This window comes from Benincasa hispida, chromosome 6 (assembly GCF_009727055.1).
Source record: "Benincasa hispida cultivar B227 chromosome 6, ASM972705v1, whole genome shotgun sequence".
Classification (NCBI taxonomy): domain Eukaryota; kingdom Viridiplantae; phylum Streptophyta; class Magnoliopsida; order Cucurbitales; family Cucurbitaceae; genus Benincasa; species Benincasa hispida.
This window is the reverse complement of record NC_052354.1, coordinates 49,354,292-49,377,355: the sequence shown is the minus strand read 5'-3', so window position 1 is coordinate 49,377,355 and position 23,064 is coordinate 49,354,292. Positions and strand designations below refer to the sequence as shown.

The 23,064-nt window shown below is 29.7% G+C and overlaps 1 protein-coding gene across 20 annotated transcripts; it reads left to right on the top strand.

The window, feature by feature from the left end:
• The first annotated feature begins 1,366 nt into the window (after positions 1–1,366).
• LOC120079646 lies at positions 1,367–17,519 on the top strand. Of its 20 annotated transcripts, none has more exons than XR_005482300.1 (14): positions 1,367–1,526; positions 1,621–1,763; positions 1,927–2,033; positions 2,838–2,903; positions 3,356–3,438; positions 4,792–4,838; positions 10,057–10,135; positions 10,840–10,933; positions 13,587–13,658; positions 14,553–14,704; positions 14,882–14,956; positions 15,557–15,775; positions 16,048–16,234; positions 17,061–17,519. XR_005482300.1 is itself a non-coding variant. In XM_039033916.1 (9 exons), the coding sequence occupies exons 1-8, from the start codon at positions 1,467–1,469 to the stop codon at positions 10,915–10,917; spliced, it is 663 nt and encodes a 220-aa protein (XP_038889844.1). In that variant the 5' UTR covers positions 1,367–1,466; the 3' UTR covers positions 10,918–10,933; positions 11,119–11,550. The 20 variants fall into 20 exon arrangements, 4 of the variants coding, with proteins under 4 accessions (XP_038889844.1, XP_038889843.1, XP_038889845.1 ...); XR_005482299.1 differs by having other exon boundaries at positions 13,737–14,704; XR_005482302.1 differs by lacking the exon at positions 13,587–13,658.
• The last annotated feature ends 5,545 nt before the right edge of the window (positions 17,520–23,064 follow it).

The window sequence follows — 23,064 nt, the reverse complement described above, 5'->3', positions numbered from 1 at the left end:
AGTTAACAAATGGATATTAATTAGGTTAAAGAGTTTAGCTGGTTAATCGCGGATCGTTGGAGCCCATAATCTGTAGGTCCATGAGGTCCCCCTACTAGCTCATATTGGATTAAGCCTTAGAATAGTGTAACGAATGAACTTGAAGTGTTCAAATTCGAGATTTGGAGCAAAGTGGTAAATATATACGATATATTTAACCTAATGTTTAATTGTGAATCAAACATAAAGAGAGAGAAAATATGAGATATTTAAATAATATTTAAATATCAAGATTATAAATAGGGATTCATATTCATTAGGATTATTGTTAGATTTAATATTTAATTAATTTTTTTAATTAATTATTTAATATTAATTTAATTTTAAAATTGATTATTAGAATTAATTTTTGAAATTAAATAGAATTGGTAAAAAATGCAATGAAAGTCAAATTATTGACTTTTGATTTTGAAAGTCAAAAAGTCAAATTTGTTGACTTTGGACTTTGAGAGTCAAACTTTGATTAAGTTAGTGGAAAGATCCAAAATTTGTGAGTGGGAAATGCCAACTCTTGCATGGCTAAGTGTTGTCTTCATTTGAAGACACATGTCCCATTAAATTCCAATTTGAGTTAATGGATTTTTTAGTGTCAAATTCTCATCAAACTAAAGTTGTATGTTTTCCATTTAATGGTCTTTAAAAGGGAGTGTTTAATGAATTTTAAAAACTCTTTGCCTTAGTAGAAATTGATGAGATTATGTGATAATCTCATCCCTTTTCTCTAAAAGTTTTAGCCTTTTTCCTCTCCAAATTAGTCACTCATCGGATCCCTCCATCTCATTCTAAGGCCGGAGAATAGTCAGGAAGACTTTCATGGTGGTCTATGACCCGTTCATGAGGAGATTGGAACTAATTTGGAGAAGATTCAAAGTCTCAAATGTTGTATTCTTTTCCCCCTTTTATTTATTTCAATTGCATGCTTATCTTTGTAATTAACCTAATTAGAATATTTTAGATCCGTTTTTCTTCCACTGCGCATGTGTTCGTTCCATCAATAGAATTATCCAAATTTGTAAGCCACATAAACCAAATTTAAATTATATTTAATGGTAGATATCAAATTTACAATTAGAAGTAAATTTACCACTTAAGCTATTTAATTTATAATCATAACTTTCATATTCAATGAAAAATAATAATATAAATTATTTAAATGATAAAATTATTAAAAATATTTATATATAATAATAAAATATTATTACTGTCTATCGCGATATATCACAAATAGAATGTGATATTTTATTTGTAATATTTTGTTATGATCTCTAAATATTTTGGCATATTTTCCTGTATTTGAAAAAAAGCCCATAAAAAAGTGAGATTTAAAATTAAACAGTTTTAAACGTGGCGCGTGACATGGCAACTTTTGCTAGTCTCGCCGGGCGAAATCGGAGAGAAGCTGATCGACGCCGGAGGCAACCGTCTACATGAGGACAATGGCCGGAGTATGGTACTGTCCACCACTTCCTCCATCTCTATCCCCCAAGGTTTGTATCTTCTATGCCGGTGGCTTCATTTCAACTCGGGGTCCTTTTCTGATCCTAATTCTCTCCGATTCACTTTGAGCCATTCGTTTTGTAGACTGTATCCGCCATAAGATGCTTCTCAAGCTCGCCGGAGAATTATAACGGTAGCCGGAAGAAACAGGCATCTGCGATTGTGAAAATCGCTGTGAGTGGAGTCACAGAGCTTCTTAGGCTTTTCTCCAATCCGATCAGTAAGAGGTAATTTCGTTATTGAAATCCACGCTCGCTTCGTTTTCTGAGGGAAATTAGGGATTTTTTTTTGTTCTAATTAGATGTTTGCTTTGTTTGACGCGTGAATAGTTATTGAATATGCGAGCGAGAGATATGAATTCAATTGTGTCTGGCCGTGTCTGTGTTGCAGTGTTGATGGAGTTAGGGACAATCAGGAAGAGGAGTTTGTAGTTACAGGCGTTGATGAGGTTGTAAATATCCTGAAATCAGATTATGAGAATGCTTACTTTGTTACAGGTACATTCACGTTCCACACTTTCATAGCCGATTCTTTGTTTACCTTTATCATACTTCGATTTCTGGGTTCTTCCCTTGTAAAATAATTATCATTCAATCTATAGATTCAAATTATTGACAACTATTTTCAGTTTGTTTGACAATACTCCATCCCTGAATTCTCTTCACCAATGAGTACACGTTCTAGTGTAAGGGTATCCTGTTTGTGTTTATACTAGTACAAGAATTATGAAATGTTTGAGCGATTGCTACTGAAGTTTAAAATTTTCAGCCCATTGCCATCTTTTTATGGTTTTGGTATAATAAACTCAATGCAATTTATCGCTTACAATTTATACATTGAGATTGTAAAGCTGAAAATTAGATAACCTTTATTGAAGAGGTGCTCCTAAGTTTGCCTTCCCGGGAGAGGGGCAATTTTTTGTGGCAAGCTAGCTTCTTCCCAATATTATGAGAGTTTTACTTGAGAGGAACGCTAGGATTTTTAGATAGGTGGAGAGGTCATGTGATGAGGTTTGAAAATCGCCTTCTTGTGGACTTTGGTCACTAGGACATTTTGTAATTATGACCTTACTTTGATTTTGTTGGATTGGAGTCCCTTTGTGTAGTTTTTGGGGTCTCCCTTTATAAGTTGGGTTGGCTTTTTTGTATGTCCTTGTTCATTCTTTCATTTACTCTCTGTCTTTACTCTCAGTCTTTCATATATGTGTGCATATATGAATGGGTGCTATATGTAACTGCTGCATTAAATCAGAAATGAGGGCTTTGGAAGTGTATTTTGTGATGGGCTTATACTGAAAACAGGGATATTCACTTCTGCAATTTATGCTGACGATTGTCTTTTTGAAGATCCAACCATCAGATTTCGAGGTATTAATGATCACAGAAACTTCTAGTAACTTAACCTTTCACCTTCTATGTTTTCAGATGCCCAAGATAAGGCATATATTTTTTCTTATTCTGCTAAATTGGTGCTGAATCACTCTAAACAGCACAGACTAAATTAATTATTAGATTGAAAAACACTTTTTGATCACTTTCATAGAAGTAACGATTTAGTCCTTGAACTTTAAAACGTGATAAATTAATCTTTGTACTTTTAAATTTATAATAATTTTGTCTTTGGTCTTTGGCCGGTAACAATTTAGTCCTTGTACTTTCAAATTTAATTTAATCCATATTGTAAAAAATCTCGTCAAAATGAAATGTCAATTTTTATTATGAAATGAATCAGTCTTATAGCCTACAAACACATTTTACTTTTGATAGAATGCTTCATTTTCAAACATTAAAAGTCGCTTTATGGACTTTTAACCCTATAGGTAAGGAGCTGTATTCACGGAACTTAAAGTTACTTGTTCCCTTTTTTGACCGTCCATCAATCCAGTTACAAACAATCAATAAGGTAATTTGATCTTGTGATTTATTCCTTCTTTTGACGTAGATTGATGAGTGAATGGATGAATTAATACCTTTTTCGGTCTTTTGGCTAAGACCAATAGCTAATGGATGCAGCTGGGATCGGATTGGAAAAAGAATCTATAACTTTCGACCTGCTGTTTTTATACTGTCTTGTGGGGAAAAAATTTATTGAACTTTTGGTTAATCTCCGTATATAACTGCTAAGAAAGGGACGAATGAGTACTGAGTAGTATCTTCTTCATGGATAAAACGTTTGGTCTTTCCAAAGAATTTTACATTTTTTCTAAGTTTGAATTACAAGTTTAGTACTTTAAAATGTTTGTGTCTATTTGGTCCATGAACTTTTAAAAGTGTCTAGTAGGTTCTTAAACTTTCTAGTTTGTATCTAATAGGTCTATGAAAAAAATTCAAATTTTTAAAAATTAGTTCATCTTTTAGTTATAAATTTGAATTTTATATCTAATAAAACTCTAAACTTTCAATTTGTGTCTAGTAGCATCTTCTTCGTGGCTAAAACGTTTCAACTATTAAGCACAAATGCTTCATATAAGGCAAAGAATCTGTATTAGACACGTATCAGATATCGATACTTTTAGATACTTTCTAGATATGTATCTGACACGTGATTTGACGTATCTATTTTTTCGCTTACTTTTTTTAAAGAAAAAAGATAAGCAACTCATTTAATCTTTCCTAATCTAAAACTAGACAACTTATTTAAAAGACTCACTACTCGAGTCCAAAATGAAAAAGAAAAAATAAATAAATAAAAAACCAAATCCTAGAATTATCTAATCTTCATCAAGAAGTTCTTCGTTTATCTGCATACTTCTCCCTCTAATCTTCTTCTTCTTTGATCAACATGAGTCACTTTTCTCTTGCATTTTATTGACTATTGTACTTCAACATCTTAGACGTTGCTTTTTGTATTGTATTTCAGTGTTTGTATTGTGTTTTGTACTATTGTCGTTAATTTGTATGCTAAATTTATCTATATCCTAGATTTATTTTAAGAAAAAGAAAACGTATCTTTAACGTATTAGTATCCTAGTTTTTTAGAAATTGGCATATCGTTGTATCCTATCGTATCTATATCTCGTATCTGTATTCGTTTGTGCTTCATAGTGTTTCAATTTGCATCTTTTGTAGCTTCAAAATATCAGCAAGTCATTCTTAGAATGGGACAGATAAACACCAAATAAATTGATCTTGGAAAATTGATCTTCGTTTGCTGCATGTCAACGATCTTCACATCTGACTCTAAAACTTTTGCTTCAGACTCTCTGTTTACTCCTTAGAAGACTTTTGCTGATTTTCATGATATACATGACTGCAGAGTAACAAATATGGAGTTGAATTTGTGCTGGCAGCCTGGAAACTAAGGTAGTTAATCAATCTTCTCTCTTATTTGCATTAGTTCAGTCCTCGTCCGACTACATTCTTTTGAATTACTTGAGGCTCTGGAGTGCTGGGATCCTTTCATTTCTGAAAAGAATATTGATATATTTCTCAACAAAACGAAAGAAATAAGCAACAGAAGATGAAACATAAGCGATAGATTTAATAGCTCCCCGTACCTTAAAAATGGTTATTAAATCTGTATACTTTCAATTTTGTATTTAATAGGACTATATTGTATTCAACTTTTTTTTTTAAAAAAAGAAATTAATTGATCTATTAGATTTATATTTGAGTTTTCATATCTAATGGAACTCCAATTTTGTATCAAATAGATGTGTGCATTTTAGAAAATATCAAATAGTTCACATACTTATTAGACACGGTTGAGTTATGAGTTCTTTTTCACCTTTAGTTTCAAATTTAATGCTCGAAGTTATTTACTTTATTGTTTTATTTATTTTTCAGTTTTGGGGTTTTTAAGTTTTTAATTTTAAGTTATTAAGTTTATGTTTTTAATATGCCTTTAATTTGTAAGTTATTAAATTTACCCTTTGTTCCTATAAAAGGGTGATGTCTCATGTAAAATATGTATCACCATTTTTTTTACTTAAATCAAAAGATTGAATTTCACTCTCATTTTCTTTTTTCTTCTCTTTGTTTAATAAATATTGGGATATTGGTTTGCTTCCGCAATATATATATATATATATTATCGATTCCATTTTCTCAAAAGTGGTATCAGAGCAATTTTGATTTTTTTTTCAACAGTGGTATCAAAGTCTTTGATTTAAAGGTATGTGATTTTTTTTAGAGTGAAAAAAAATCCATTTTTTGTATTTGAAAAATGTCTTCAAATTTTGGTGTTTCCTCCCTCCACATTTTAATGGTGAAAACTACCAATTTTGGGTTGTTAAAATGCAATCCCATCTCAAGGCAATTGTCCTTAGGGAATCAATTTCAAATGATGTTGATCCTCAACCATTGGCAGAAAATCCAACATTGAATCAGATTAGACTACATGAAGAGGAGAAATTAAAGAAGCCCAAAGCTTTATCTGTAATTCATGTTACTTTATCTTATCCAATTTTTTTTAGGATTATTGATTGTAAAACAACAAAAGAAGCTTAGGATAAATTGCACGAAGATTTTGAAGGAAGTGCAAGGGTGAAAGTTGTCAAATTGTTGACTTTCAAGAGAAAGTTTGAGATGCTAAAAATGAAGGATTCACATTCTGTGAGAGATTATACAACAAAAGTGATGACCATTGTAAACCAGATAAGATTAGCTGGTGAAAATTTTCCAAAGCAAATAGTCTTAGAAAAAATAATGGTTAGTGTTCTTGATAAATTTGAGTCAAAGATCTCAACAATAAAGGAGTCTTCTGATCTAACAACTCTCTATATAGCTGAATTAATTAGAAAATTACAAGCCCATGAACAAAGGGATACAATGTATAATGAGGAGCTCAGCATTCCATGCAAAGTTAGATAAGATAAGAAACTTGTTGAAGAAGATGATGGACATGCAACTAAAAATCAGGTGAATATGAAAAAAGGAGTGTTAGGAAAAGATAAATTTCCTTCTTGTTGTTTTTGTAAAAAGACTAACCATGCTGAAAAGAATTGTTGGTTAAAAAACAAGTACGCGATTATTGCAACAAGGATGAGAAGTTTTGTTATGGTAAACAAAACCAAATCCAAAATTCCTAACAACTAGCAAATTGTGCATATGACAATGAAGAAACAATTTTTTTGTTTATGACATCTCGTTTTGATGACAAAGTGTCAACCTCATGGCTTATTGGATAGCGGATGTATTACCCACATGGCTAAAGTTATCGATCTTTTTAGTCAAATTGACAAATTCATACCATCTAAGGTGGTTCTTGGACATGGTGAGACGGTACTAGTTGAAGGTAAAGGTACTATCATTATGCATACTAAGCAAGAATATCCAATGTTTTATATGTTCCAAGATTGTCTCAAAACTTGCTTAATATTGCTCAATTGTTGCATAACAAATTTTCTGTGATTTTCAAGGATTGGGTCTGTGTACTTTCTGACCCACAAGGAGTTGAGATCGCAAAGGTCAACATGATTAGTAATGCTTTCTTTTTGAATGGTGACTATATATGTCATCATACACTAAATGCCAAAGTAAAAGAAAGCAAAAAGTGACATCATCGCTTTGGTCACTACAACAACAAAGCTTCAAAAAATTTGCATTATTCTAATATTGTTGATGATTTTTCAAATTTTACCTCATTTGATTAGATTTTTGAAAGTTGTCAAGAAGGGAAGATGAACAAACTACCTATTCTAGAAGGTGGCAATTTTAAAGCCAAAGCAAGACTTGAATGGGTGCATAGTGATGTTTGCATCCCATGCGCAGCACATCTATTGGGAATAATAAATATTTTATTCTCTTTATCGACGATTTTACCAAGATGACTTGGGTGTATTTTATAGCTGACAGAACTCAAGTTTTTGAAATTTTCAGAAAGTTTGTAAATTTGGTTAAAACTCAAAGTGGTTATAAGCTAAAAACTTTGAGAACAGATCATGGAAAGGAATATACTTCCAAGCAATTTGACAAATTTTGTGAAGACTTGGGAATCCAACATCAATTGTCCATTGCTTATACACCACAACAGAATGCTGTAGCAGAAAAGGAAGAATAGAATCGGGATGGAGATGGTAAGATGTTTGTTGTTTGGAAAAAAAATTGCCAAAGAAATTTTGGGCAAAAGTTGTATGCACTGCCATTTATTTGCTCAACAGACTACCTACGAAAGCAGTAGAAGGAAAGACTTCTTATGAAGCTTGGGCAGGTAAAAAAACCTTCCTTTAAGAACTTGAAGATTTTTGGATCTATATGTTACTCTTTTGTTCCTTCTATCAAGAGACCTAAACTTGATGAGAAGGCAATTAAAGATGTATTTATTGGCTATGTTATTGATTCAAAAGGATACAAAATTTTTTATTTAAACACTGAAAAGATTATCTTGAGTCGTGATGTCATCATTGATGAAGATTCTTATTGGAATTTTGAAGAGCAAAAAATTGTGAGAGATTTATCCACTAGTTTTGAAAATTTAGAACAAAATGAATCGTCTTTTGATTCAATTGGTTCTAATGATCAAGATGGCCAAGATCTTCATTCAATTAACGACGACCTTGTTGATGCAATGGGTGACTATTCAGATTATAAGGTGAGATCACTTGCTGATGTTTAAGAAAGTTGTCATCTTGTTATCGTTGAGCCAAATAACTATCATGAAGCTTCACAATCTTCTGAATGGATTGATGCCATGAAAGCAGAATTGGAGATGATCAATAAAAAAGATACATGGGAGCTTGTTGAACAACCACAAGAAAGAAACACTTTAGGTGTGAAATGGGTGTTCAGAGTAAAGTACAATTCTGATGGTTTAATCAACAAATATAAAGCAAGGTTGGTGGTAAAAGGATATGCACAACAACCTGAAGTTGATTATGGAGATACATTTGTCCCAGTTGTACGACATGTCATTGCTTTAGCTGCCCACTTGGGATGGAAAATATTTCATCTAGATGTTAAACCAACAAGAGATTTATGTCAATTGACCTGAAGGATTTGTGAAGGATGGCAAAGAAAACAAAGTATATCACTTGAAAAAAACTCTTTATTGATTGAAGCAGGCACCTCATGCCTGATATTGTAAGATTGATTCATACCTACTTCTTTTCAAAATGGAAACATGTAAAACCATTAACAGTAAATTTGAAAGTCTTGGTGGTGAGAAGCTTCCTAATCCTACAAATTATAGAAGTTTAGTAGGAAGTCTCTTGTATTTGACAGCATCCAGGCCAGACTTGATGTTTGCTGCAATTCTTCTTTCAAGATATATGAATTCACCTAGTGAAGTTCACTTTGGCATTTCTAAGAGTCCTTAGATACTTAAAAGGTACTATTCATTTTGAAATTTGGTTTGAATTTACACGTGATTTCAAGTTGATTGGATACTCTGATAGTGATTGGACTGGTTATATTGATGATTTTAAAAGTACTTCCAGTTATGTTTTTTCTCTTGGCACTAGAATTTTCTTTTGGAATTCAAGAAAACAAGAAGTTGTGGCTCTATCTATTGCTGAAAGCTGAATATATATCAGTCACATCATTTGCAAATCAAGCAATATGGCTTCGCAAGTTGCTTAGAGATTTGGGATTTGAACTTAAAGAACCTATAAAATTATTCTGTGATAACAAGTTCGCTATTGCTTCAAATCCTCTGTAGCATGATAGAACGAAACACATGAAAGTCAAATTTCATTTATTGAGGGAAGCAGAGAAAGAAGGCGAAATAAAGTTTACTTTTTGTAGCTTTGAACAACTCGCTGACATTCTCTCAAAAGCCCTACCGCATAGACCGTTTGTGTTTCTACGCCACAAGTTGGGTGTGACAGAAAAATTTCGAGGAGTGTTGAGTTATGAGTTTTTCTTTTTCACCTTTAGTTTTAAAATTTAATGCTTGAAGTTATCTACAATATTATTTTTTTAGTTTTTGGTTTTTAAGTTTTTAATTTTAAGTTATTAAGATTTTGCTTTTAATATGACTTTAATTTGCAAGTTATTAAATTTACCATTTGCTCCTATAAAAGGGTGATGTCTCATGTAAAATATGTGTCACCATTTTTTTTTCTTACTTAAATCAAAAGATTGAATTTCACTCCCATTTTCCTTTTTCTTCTCTTTGTTTAACAAATATTGAGATATTGATTTGCTTCCATAACATTTATTTATTTTTTCGTTGATTTCATTTTCTCAACAGTGGTACCAGAACAAATTTGATTTTTTATTTTTTTCAACAGACACAAAATTGAAAATTTAAGGATCTATTAGACACATAATTGAAAGTCTGACACTTTTCAAAGTTTAGGAACCTATTGAACACAAAATTTAAAGTTCGGGTCCACTATTACATCTTTTTAAGTTTAAAGACCAAATAGACACAAAACGTTGAGTAGCTAAAGTTGTAATTTAACCTAGAAATGGTGAATATGCCATGTAACTTTGCATTGCATTGGTTCTTTCTGTTGGTATTTTCAAGCATATTTTACCTCATTTCTTTTTCAATTGCTGGACGTTGCCTCAGTTATGTATGCTTTCCCACATCAGTAGAAATTCCAATATTTATTATTTTCATTCGATTGCCTTGCAGAACATACCTGAAACTTCCATGGAGGCCACTCATTTCTATCGATGGAAGTACACTCTATGAACTTGATAAAGAGTTGAAAGTGAGAATCATTGATCACATTTCAATTTTCTAAAAGTTTTATTTCAAGTTTTGTGCTGAAACTCATTTTCTGATTTTATATTTTTTTTCGTTTTACTCGTTTCATTATCAATAATGAACTGAAAATTAAGGCCTTCTTGGTCAACTATTAGAATTCTTAGCAAAATTCCAAAAACAAAAACAAGCTCTTAACCTTCTTTTTATCTTTTTCGATTTTCAAATTGGATTTTAAAAACATTCATAAAAAGTAGATAACAAAACGAAAAATGCCATAGGTAGAAATTGTGTTTTAAGTATAGTTCTAAAAAACTAAATGGTTATCATAATGTTTATTTCCATATGCATTCTTTCCTTCTTTCCTTCTGTTCTTACTTGGATGATTGCAAATCATACTTTTTGTAAATTATGGGTCTTTTAATGAAAATTGCTACTTATAGTACACCATGCCACACTTAAAAATAATGGATAGTAAAACTTGCAGTAGATTATGATTTGGCTAAGCCCATTTTTAAGCACACAGAAGTATAATATATAAATGCCTTAAACTACTGGTATACTTCATAATAATCCTTTATCCAGGGAGGGTAAATAAGAAAATTAAATTTCAAGCTATCTAAATATGAATTAAAACTCATGATTTATTTTTTATTGTATGACATCAGTAAATATTTATATTTGATTGCTTTCCATTTTTTATTCTATCAGATAGTAAGGCATGCTGAGAGCTGGAGTGTTTCTGCACTTGAAGCAATTACTCAGATATTCATTCCTAGTTTTGAATGAGACTGAAAATTGATTTGTAAGTTCTTGTCTCTAACTTCTTATACAAACTGTCATAAGAAATTAAGCAGTGCTGGTTACTTGTATAAAATTAGATTTCACCTTTCTTTCCTGTACTTTCCTCTCTCTCTTTTGTTTCGTATTTCTTGACTAATTTCATGTGACAATTCAACTAACTTTACAATATTTGAATGTTGTGTTTAGTTTGAATTTTAGAATGCTTGCAACGATGGATGGAAGAGCAAAGACAAAATTCATCACAAGCTAAAAGAAATTCCAAATACATTGGGATAAAAGCTCCAACATGGAATGAAAGCAAGAGAGCCTAAAATCTATAACAAAAATGTAAAATGAAAACAAGAGAACCTAAAATCTATGATAAAAACGTGAAACCTTATATAAACAAGAGAGGATGAAGTTGAGAGAAACTTGAAAATGCTAAGAGGGCATTTGGATTGAGGAAATTGAGATGGAAATAAGGGTGGAAATGAGTAAGGAATACACATCCCCTTGTTTGGTACAAGTTTTGAAGCTTTAGTCATGAGAATAAACTATTCCTATGCATTCCTTATATCCATGGATGATACGCATCCAAAAGTATGATTTTCTTGATGTCCACTCTCTCTCCTCTTTTAATACATGAGTCTATTCTTTTATTTTATATCATTAAAATTAATTAATATATGAACATTAAATTTATAATTTAGAAAATGATATTAAATTTTAAATTATAATATTTGAATTTAACTACACTAGATTCATAGATAAATTTATTATTATATAATAAACCGTAAAGGACCAATGCATTAATACTATTAATTCATTGATAAATTATATATGTAGTTAATTAATTATCATTATGATCAATATTTTATGAGATTATTTTAATAATTTGTTTATCATTGATTGATTATAATTCAATATTTTTTAATCACAAAATGTTATATTTATTTTTAAAACTGATTTTGATTGTTTTATCAATTATTATATCATATTTATATAAATTCATCAAATTGATACATCAAATTATGTAATCAGGTAACTTTGATATTAAATTACTCATTTTACATGCATTTGTAATTAATATTATTATTTGATAGTTAAATAATTAAATTTGCTCAAAACTTTTGAATTGAATTTGTTGTTTGTCAATTAGTATATCAAAATTTTATAGAGGTGTCTATGTTTAATTTTATAAATAAAATACAAAGCTAATTTGTTATCATAAACTTTTGATAACATTCATGTGTATAACATTTATTTTTTATTCCCAACAATCTTATTACTAGACTTTTTAATTCCAGACATACTTAATTTTTAGACATCTTTAAAATTATAAACCAAATGGTCTCTAAAAGCTTTGAAGAATGGAGAAAGGTCGGAAGAAATTAGAGATGAGAGAAAGTAAAATGAAAAGATGGAATTTTTGAGTATATGAGAGGTTTTACTATAATATTAACATTGTGATATTTCCATGTGTTCATTAGTTCAACATTGTTCCATTGTATTGTAAAAGAATTAATGAGAGATAAAAGAAAGCAAGAACATGTCACCAACCCTAATATAATATAATCAACATTTTAACTCATTGATAAAGTTCATATTTATTGCGAATAAGAACGTAGCTCAATTGACATAGTGCTTGTATTATTATTCTCGAGACATCAACACTCCCTTCGTCATACTATACCAAAATTATAGTTGATATTCTCAAACTTTTTCATTTGTTTTTTTTTTAAAAAAAATCCTATACTATCAAAAGATAAAATATTACTCTTAAACTTTCATAAAAGTTTCAAAATTACCTTTGGAATATAAATATTTTAGAATTTCGAACAAAAATTGAGACGTAGAATTGTGAGATAAGATCCTAGAATAATGTGATGATTTAAATTTTTGCTATACTACCATACTATTTTATATTTCAATTTCTAATCAGGGTATTTTTGAAATATTTGTGAAAGTTCAAGAATAATATTATAATTTTTTTTAAAGTATTGAAAGTATTTTAAAAACCAATAACAATGTTCAAGAGCAATTTTTATAATTTAAACTTAGAAAAAAAATACCATTTTTGTTTCTTTACGTTCAAATTTGTTCAATTTTATTCCATGTTTCAAATATCCAATTTTAATCTATATAATTCCAATAAATCTTACTAAAACGTTCCTTTTTGTTCGTTTTTTTCCACATTTTTTATTATCTATTTAACATTTTTACTACAAATTTAAAAATGTATTCATATATTGTATTTTCTTACGAGAAATTATTTCAAATGATAAAACTATTGAAAATATTTACAAGATATATCAAAATTTTAGAACTATTAATGATAGATGTTGATAGATACTTTATCTATGTCATTGATAGACACTGATAGAAGTCTATCAATGTCTATCATTGATAATTTTAAAATTTTGCTAAATTTTATAAATATTTTGGTTTATTTTTCTATATTTGAAAACAGTTATTTTCTTGCCTAAAAATTATTATTATTAACAAATCAATTTCAATAAAAATTAGCTCCCAAAACTAAATTTAAGATTTATTTAAACTACAAAGACTAAAATTAAGAATTTGAAAATTGAAATTACATAAACTAAAATCAAACAAACTCCTAGAGAAAATTGTGTATTAACCTCTAAACTTTTGGTTTTAAATTTGGTAATTAGACGTTGGATTGATGTATGGAAAGAAGGGAAAAAAAACCGCGCAAAAGCCCCAAAGCGTAGAAGCTGGGTCAGGTATGTCTGCGTAGAACCTGAGATTTCTGTTGGAGTATAATTTTAGCGTTGTATGATCTTTTATGTTCATTGTATCAGTGATCTGGAGTTTTCGATAATGGAGATTTGATGGGGGAAAACTGAATTTCAGAGCAACTTTCATTGGTTATTGGGCTTTGTTTTGTAGATTAAGCGAGTGTTGTATTCGATCCTAATGAGATTTAGAGAATCGAATGGGGAATTTGACAGTTGATACTCCCTGCATTTGAGTTCCAAATTCTCCTACTGTACTTTTTAGGGTTTTGGTTTAGGGGTTTCTATGTGGTTGTTTGATGGTTAAATTATAAGTTTCATATTTGTGATTATCAAGTTCTCAAACTTTAAGAAATTTCTAATAGATTCCCGTTTCTGAAGTTTAAAAGTGTTTGATAGGTCACCTTGACATATTTGAAATTTTTTAAAGTTTACTGATCTGTAGGTTATGGAATTGAATTTTATGTGTAATGATTTGTTTGCTGTAAGCATTTTATTTCTTCTTGAAGGTGTGTTAATTCATCCTTCCCCCAATGTGTACTATTCTCTTATTGATCAGTAGAGATTGAAATGTGCTAACCTTTTGTATTTAGTTTTCATTTTCTTTTAGTGCTTGTTTGGGAGACTGGAATGTTTATAATGGGTTGTAATTTCAAGTCCACATTTGGATTAAGGACTTTGGGCTTGTTTTGTAATCATTCTCTTTCCACTATGTTCAACCGAACTCTCTTTCCCATTGTTTTCACACTTTACGATCCTATTCCAACACTGGTTTTAACATTTCATTGTAATCCTGATTACATTTTAGCCTCCCAAACAGACCTTTAGAGATTAGGCTTTGTTCTTTAACTGCAGAAGACAACTTACATGTAGATATTTCAGGCAATTTTACCATAGGTTCTTGAGACAATGTTGCCATAGCTTTTAAAGCTATAACAAATATTAGAATCACGCTTACATCCATCCCGGTTCAAGTTTCCACTAGCCCTTTCTTTATAGACTCACTCTTGACATATGCGAAGGAGTGCTATTCGGTAATTTCCATTTCTCTGTCTATCTTTGAAATGTTTGGATTTTTCAAAACTTTATGTTAGTGGACATGTTTCCGACTACAATAACGTTGCCAGAAAAGGTAACGGAGTCGTCGTAATGTCTATAACATTTTAATGCAAAAGTCATAATATGTAATTGATTTCATGTCACTTCTGTAGGATGCCAATGGTGAAGATGCTTGGATGACAAAGATGGAAACTCAGATGAAATTACTGACATGAAAGGGGAGGAAGGTATGTCTCTCCTTTTTGTGATTTTCTTGCTCCTGGTCGGCCTTTACTTTCCCCCTACTAAGGAAAAAGGGAATATTTTGTTGATTTTAAAAGGGACATCCTCTCTTTTGTTCTACTTCCATAAAATGGAAAGTAACAACAATAACTATTGCGGTTGACGTTTGATATTTCTTATTATGAACTACAAAATCTCTTGTTTTTCTTAACTCGTATTTGTCTTTTATTTTAGCCTTAGAACTTTTAAATATTCTATTTCATCAGTGTAGCTTTACATAAATGACTCATTTACTCTTCTGATTCACTTATTTAAATAAATTATGGAATAGAAATTCAATATATACAAATCTTTCTTTTATTTGTCCAATCCAATGTTTTATTTAATTTGAAGTTACATGTAATGTATTAGATGTTGAATTTATAAATGTATTCAAGATATTGTTAAAGCTTTATGTACCCCCAAGAAAAAAGAAAAAAAGGAAAAAGAAAGGAGGTCTAGACAATTACATAAAGCTAGGAAATGCTGTCATTTCATAAAGACACAAAAAATTGACAGTGTCTAACTACAATATTGATATTGACGGGGGACACTTGTCTTTGAAGGAACAATTTGATCTCTTTAATCGAGATCTTAAATATTCTCAATTAGAGATGTCCATTTTTTCCGTGAAGATTTGTGAGAACCCGTCTCTCATTAGTTTTTGTATAAAAACTAAATGGGGAATCTGATCCCACAATTTTCTCTCAAGGGATTTCACCCTCTTGACCCCACAAAACGAAACGAAAAATTTCACGGAGATGGAAAATGAAAATAAAAAACAGGTATATCTCTATCCTTATCTCATCTCTATTCTCAATCATAGAGAGATCTAATTTAGATCGCGGCATTCTTATTAGTTCTTTTATTCAATAACGAAGTCTCTTCTCAAGACACGTGAATCAATTTGTTTTAGTTTGGTTCTTAGCCTAACCAATGTACCTATCAATTCAGCTTTAGAGATTCTCAGGATCAAACCAAATCAAGATAGTTTTGTTTGGGTTGGTTTGATTCATAGGATCATTTAATAATGAAAGTTCATTGTATGATTAAACAGGTGAAGGAGCTGACCAAGGGTCCTCCTCTGAGCCAAAAATTGAATCTGAAGCAGATGCAGATGCAGATAATGGGCAAATACACTCACAAATTGATGTTTCAATCATATGCTTGGTTTTGTCATTTTGGCTGTCCAAAGGCAACACAATTGAGGTTATGATCTGGTCCACCATCCCTCATTATTTAAGGTACCTCTTTTGTTTGTTTTGTTTCCAACAAAATAATTGCTGTTCAATACACCCAAAATTTTCTAAAAAAAAAAAAAAAAATTCAATGAAGATGCATAGAAAGTAGACTATTTAGTCAGTTTCAAGTGGTGTGATTCGATATGAAGCAGACCCTTTAACAGAGCTTCTTTTGACTGTTAGTTTAGGTAGAGAGAGAATATCAAGAATTATATTTAATGCATCTCCCATCTCATTCTTCATACCATCATTTTTTGTTAATAAATTAGAAGGTTCCTCTCTCTTGTCACATGAAAACCTTGGAGGACAGCATTATTGCTTCAAACCATGTCACCTAGATGGATCTAGTTTTATTAATTTTATTAATGAACATAGTAGCTGTCTAACTTTAATTTTATGAGATTTAGCCACAATTTTGTTTGAACTATTGGGTTTATAATCATAACCAACTTCTTTTTATTTGAATACTTGTTTCAAATTTACAAACTTCTATTTGATATCCCTAACAATGGTGATGTTTAATTTTAATAATTTCATAACTTTTGAGAATTAAAAGCAAGTATAACTGAGACGATTTAGTGTAATAATGTTTCACTAGATGTGCAATAAATGATTATATTTTTAGTTATTTTGTATAAAAAATAAATACACTGATATTGTATATTTGTTTATGTCTGGCTAGTATATCTCGTTGGTTTGAACTAGATAGCACGCTCCTACTTCATTTCAATTTTTTTTTAAAAAAATGTATTTATTTATTTATTTTTGTGCGCTGAGAACGTCCCTAGATGGACCCATCCGTCTCCCCTAATCTTCAAGGTGAATGCAGATGCGGTTGTCATTAAATGTGATGTGATTTTTGGAGCTATGGTTCGTAACTCTTGCGGTAATACATTGCTTTCCATGGAAGGTCACAAGTTTTGGTTGGTTCTATTGAATTTATCGAGACTATAGCTCTCTATGAAGGCATTTCTTAAAGCTCTTGAAGTTGCCATATTCCCTCTACGAGCAGAAATAGATTCTTTCATAGTTTGGAATCTTATAGCAGGAAAAGCTTGTTATGCTGATGAGGTTCAATCTTTTCTTGATTCTATTCGTGATTTGTTGCATCATGGTTCAGTCTAAGACTACCTCGTCATCTGCAAATGTAACTCAATCGCTCACGTTTTGACTTCTCAGGCTCGTAGTCATAGATCTCTCTCTTTTGGTTTGATTGTATGATACATTGCTACTTTTATTTCAACCCAATCTTATTATTAATACGATTAAAACAATTCACTAAAAATAAACAAAACTTCTGAACAAAAGGTACAAAACTAACGGCAATAAAAGGCAAACCATTTTTTCTTCATTGCATCACTATTTCTCGTAATTAGTTCCATCTTATCTTTACTTTACTAAGGTCACTTTTACATGGGGAGAATGAAAAATCATGCAAGGTTGATTTTACTTGGACCATCAATCAAAATGGACCTCAATTATAAACCAACGTCATTGTGACTGTTCGTATTTATTCATCTAATTTTTCAAAAGCAATATGATTGTGATTGAGATTATTTATTTCAAATCATTAATTCAAAGGTGGAACGAAAAATGACAAAACTACCCTCATCATGCCATTTTCGATCGACAACATCGAACATCGCCATAAAATTGTTAAAGCGGTCGAGATCACTACTGATACTTCGAATAACTGGTCGATCGGTAAGACAAAAAAAAAATGAGGTTATAAAATTGTAATCGATATCATTAATGATATTTCTATTAGTAAGACAAAATAGGCCAGATCGGTAAGATCAGTAAGACAAAGAAAAGGGGGTTAAAGGGGCCGAAATCGCTATCGATATTTACATCAGTAAAGCAGTATCGCCTCATTTTGAAGGGCAAATGATGGAAGTTGAGACAAAAATATTCATATCAAATATGTAGGTCTCATTGCATATTCAGACACAATTGGATTGAGGATCTTCCCATTTCAATCCGTAAAGCGGTATCGCCTCATTTCAAAGGGCAAATGACGGAAGTTTAGACACAAATATTCTTACCAAATATGTAGGCCTCACGCAGACGCAATTAGATTGAGGACTTTCCCATCTCAATACGGATGGTACATTAGATTCTACTTTTAATTATAATTACGAATGATACAGTACATCCTACTTTTAAAATAATCTATTGGAACCCACGAAACGAATTGTGATTGATTTATATTCATTTCCCCGTGTAAATGTGACCTAAGATCATAAATATTTAGGGGTGGGGGGCTTGAGATTTTTAGGTTTTCACAAAAGAATTTGGCTTATCTTCAATTATTGTTTTAAGAATTTGAATGTTCATATAAGACAAGAAGGGAGACAGATGTCAATGTAGGAGTAGTTGAATGCATCATTTTATCTCTTAAAGGGTCATGTCATTGATAACTTCACACAAGATAGCTCAATCTTATTAAGTATATACATTGTGAAGAAAGAGTATTTAATAATATTGGAAAATAATAGCCACAAACATATATCAAAGTTAGAACTGGAAATTAAAATAAAAAAATTTCAATTAAAAATAAGTTAGTATAAAAACTTGTTTTTTGTCCAATGATAAAAAAATAGCTGTTAGATTATATAGGGTTTAAGTACTATTTTGGTCCTATATTTAGGATTTTGATTCATTTTGGTCAATATACGTTCAACTTTGGTTCATTTTGGTTCATATACTCTCCAAATGTTCTTTTTGGTTTTTGTATTTTGAAAAAGTGACCATCTTGGTTCTTTCATTTTCTAGAGATTAAAATGGCCACTTTTTGAAAGTTTAAGAACAAAAATGATTTGAAGAAAGTACAAGCACCAAAATGAACATTTTGAAAGTATAGGAACTAAAGTGAACCAAAGTTAAAAGTATAAGGATAAAAATGAACCAATCCCAAAAATATAAGGACAAAAATGAACCAACTTCAAAAGTATAAGGACCAAAGTAGTATTTAAACCATTATATATTATATATTGTTAGTAGGATAAAAATTAGAATTGAATATCAAAATATTATGATTTAAAAGGTTAGCCTAAATAATGAGACTGAGAGTTATATAACATAAAAAATTCAGGTACATGAAGTTGAAAAACTATTAAAAAAAAATCTAAAACATGTAAAAGAAAAAAATAGTGAAACTCAATCCAACTATACAATCCAAACACATGCATTAAAAATCAGTAGATTTAACTCAACTCTACATCCAAACGCATGTTTCAACATTTTTAGTAATAATGATTTCAGATAACAAATTTCTTCATAATTAGATTTTCAGTAATCTGAATGTTAAATTAGCAATCCAAACACCTATACATTTTTTAAATATATATAAGCCATAATTAGAAAGATAGCAAATGATTTTCATCTTAGAAACTTCCAAATCTTATGTATAGGAGTGTAATTATCTTTGATACCATCAAAATGGAATGTATCATGATGAAAAATCTTCAAAGAAAACACTAAAACTAATACATTCGAATTCTCTACACATCATCAAAAATATTGTTCTCTTCACTTTAAACACATTTTCATTTTATTCTTTGAACGTTCATGTATCAAAAGGAAATCCATTCTCGCTCCTCCCATTGTCAACGAAAAAAAAAAAAAAAATCAAAACCAAAAAAAAAAAAAAAATACCGAAAGTTTACTCATCCACCTTCGAAATCTATATCTAATTAGTTTTTGAACTTTCAAATGTGTCTAATAAATTATTAAGGCTCCATTTACTAATCATTTAGTTTTTGAAAATTAAACTTATTTCATCAACACTTACAATGATTTGCATCTTTTTAAGTATAATAGTTGAATTCTTAGTCAAATTCCAAAAACAAAAACAATTTTTTGAAAGCAATTTAACTTAGTTTTTTAAACCATTGATGAAAAGTAGATAATACAGTAAGAAATTATTTAATCTACTATTCATAAATTATAATTTTATCTAATGAGATTCTAAACTTTCATTTTAAAGTATAACATATCTATGATTTTACAAAATATCTAAGTTTAGGGACTACATTTATAAATTAGAAATGTAGGGACCAAATAGACACAAAGCTTAAAGTTTTGAGTTAAATATCTATTTGGATTGACTTTTTAAGTGTTTAAAAATATTTTTTTACATCGACGTGCTTTTTAAGCATTTAAAAAGTCAATCTAAACATGCAATACATTTGTAATTCAACCAAAAATTATATAAATTTAAAATACAAAAAAAAATAGTAATATTAAAGAAAGTTTTAAAAAAGTATTTAATAGAAAAAAAGAATCTCCTAAAAACTAAGAGAGCGTTTAGAGCAATGAGTTAGTTATTATAGTTCGGTTATAATAATTTATATTTAGAGGGTAGATTATTTTAGTTTTGGTTATTATAGTATGTGTTTGAGGTGTAAACTATTTTAGTTTAAGAAGAAAATAGTAAACGTTGTAGCAAAGAATAAAAAAATTATGAATGTAAAATAGTAAAAACGGAAGTAAATGAAGGGCTTTGAAATAGTATTCATTGTAGCTAATTGGAAATTACAAAATAATATTTATTGTAGTAAGATTAGTATAGTCTTAGGATAGTCCCGGCTCAAAATATTCTTAAAAAGTCATGGTTTGATACACACCCACAAGTCAATCAAATAATAATAATAAATAAATAAATAAATAAAAATGGTTAAAGAATTTTTCTTCAGGTCCCTCATATGCCTAACCCCTTTTGAGTTGGCTAAAAGAAAGCAAAGGCAATTTTTTTTTTAAGGGAATTTGGGTACATCAACAAACAACCATTTATTTATTTTGATTGAAAAAAGAAATAAAAAATGTAAAAAAGAAAAAAGAAAAAAGAAAAGAGTAATAATAATAATAATAATAATATATAAAGTTGGGAAGTGCAAAACAGCTAAGTTATTCATATAGATGAGATTGGCTGATTGAAAGGCGCAAATCAAGGAATCCAACACAATTGAACTGTTTTTCTCTCTAATGAGTGTACATTCAGTTTAGTGCTTTGCTTTCTTTTGTGTTCCTCTCATCAATGATTCAAAAAAGTTTCTTCTTTCAACCAATCAAACAAACAAAAAACCCTTTTTCTTTTTTCCATTAAAAAAATACATGTTTTATGATTCATAAATTATATTTTTGTGGCGTGTTTATACCATCAATTTTGAAGTTAGAAGTTTATTTTTTTCATCTCACATATAAAAAAAAAAGTTTATATACTCTATAATTTTGCGATGTCAAGTTTAATATGTAAGTTCGTTTATCTCAAATTATAGGTTCGTTGATTATATTATGCACTCTTTAATTATACACAACTAAACTCAAAAACAACATATACTTAAGTTCGTTTTATTTATTTCTCTTCACAATTTAAGACATGTAAGTTTTTTTTCCTTGAAATTTATGCTTGTTTTCTTCACATCTCTCTATAATAATGTTCACTTATCTCATGAAAATACTTGAATTTTTAGTTAAATTCTAAAAACAAAAATTAGTTTTTGAAAAACATTTTTTGCGGTGTCAAATTTTGGTTTGGTTTTTGAAAATATGAGTAGAATATAGATGGCAAAATCTAGATTCTAATTTTTATTTTTGGAAATTAAGCTTGTAAATACTATTTCAACCTATAAATTCCTCTGTTTTGTAAGCCACTTTCAAACCATGTCTTTAAAAAATCAAGTCAAATTTTAAAAACTAAAAAAAATAGCTTTCAAAATTTGACTAAGAATTCAAGTATTTCTTTTAATAAATGTGAAAACTATATTGTGAAATTTAGGATAAATGAAGCCTAACTTTTAAAAACATAAAATTTATTATCAAATCGAGTTTAAGTATATACACAATTAGATCTAAAGTTATTTTTTTGCTTCACTCAAAATGTGAGCTAAAACAACTTTCATTTTTTAGTGGACGAATTCTTGTCTCTCTTTTGTTTAAAACAATGTCAGATTTTTCATAACGATATTACTCTATGAGTATCATTGAGTTTTGATTTTTTTAAAAGAGATTGTTTTCCATGGATAAAAATAATTTAAGTAATTTTTTTTTAAAAGGAAAAGGTATTAAAAAAGAAAAAGAAAAAGAAGGCTATGAGTTTGAATTATTAATCTGTTGAGATTGAACTTTGGACAAGAAAATATATATAACATGTCATAGCTAATTCTTAATCAAAGTCATTCACTAATAAAGACAATTGAATAAAACTGGACTTTTGATGGATTGACATGTCATATCATTAATAATTTATAATGAAACAAAATACAACTCAAACCCACTTATTTGTTTTCATTCTAAATATAAAATTGAGTTTTATTTTACATCACCAAATCAATAAAATAGGTACACAACCCTAGTCTAGCCTCTCTTGAAGATGTAGTACCTTTATCAAACCATAAATATGAGAAAAAAATCACTCAATTATTACTAATAATAATAATTAAAAAAAATTACCAAACTTAATTTAAACACTAAAAAGGTCATAAATTTCAATGTCTACTCCACTCCTAAAACAAAAGTTTAATATCTCATTAGAAATAAAATTCTATTTTACATCTCCCTCACGAATCATTTCTCCATCGTTCGTCGCACAGTTTCACGCAATGCAATAACCTTTTCTCTCTTCTTCTGCATGCAAGACAGTAAGTTTCACTGGTTGTCGCTTAACCCTTTCTAGTTACTTCTCTTTCGAAAGGTAAAACTGTAAAGTTGAACCGAATTATGCCATTTACTTCGATTTAATTTCCCATATATATAATTTAAAAAATTTTGGCTAGTCCAAAGTATATACTTCATTTATTTACACTATGATATTTCTTAATAAATAATTTTTT

What these genes read in the sequence shown, in the direction of transcription:
- LOC120079646 (XM_039033914.1), top strand. Translation starts at nt 1,467, where the DNA reads ATGAGGACAATGGCCGGAGTATGGTACTGTCCACCACTTCCTCCATCT. An exon ending in CTCCATCTCTATCCCCCAAG is followed by an intron (nt 1,527 to 1,620) that starts GTTTGTATCTTC and finishes TTCGTTTTGTAG; the next exon opens with ACTGTATCCGCCATAAGATG. An exon ending in CTGGCAGCCTGGAAACTAAG is followed by an intron (nt 4,839 to 5,803) that starts GTAGTTAATCAA and finishes AATTGTCCTTAG; the next exon opens with GGAATCAATTTCAAATGATG.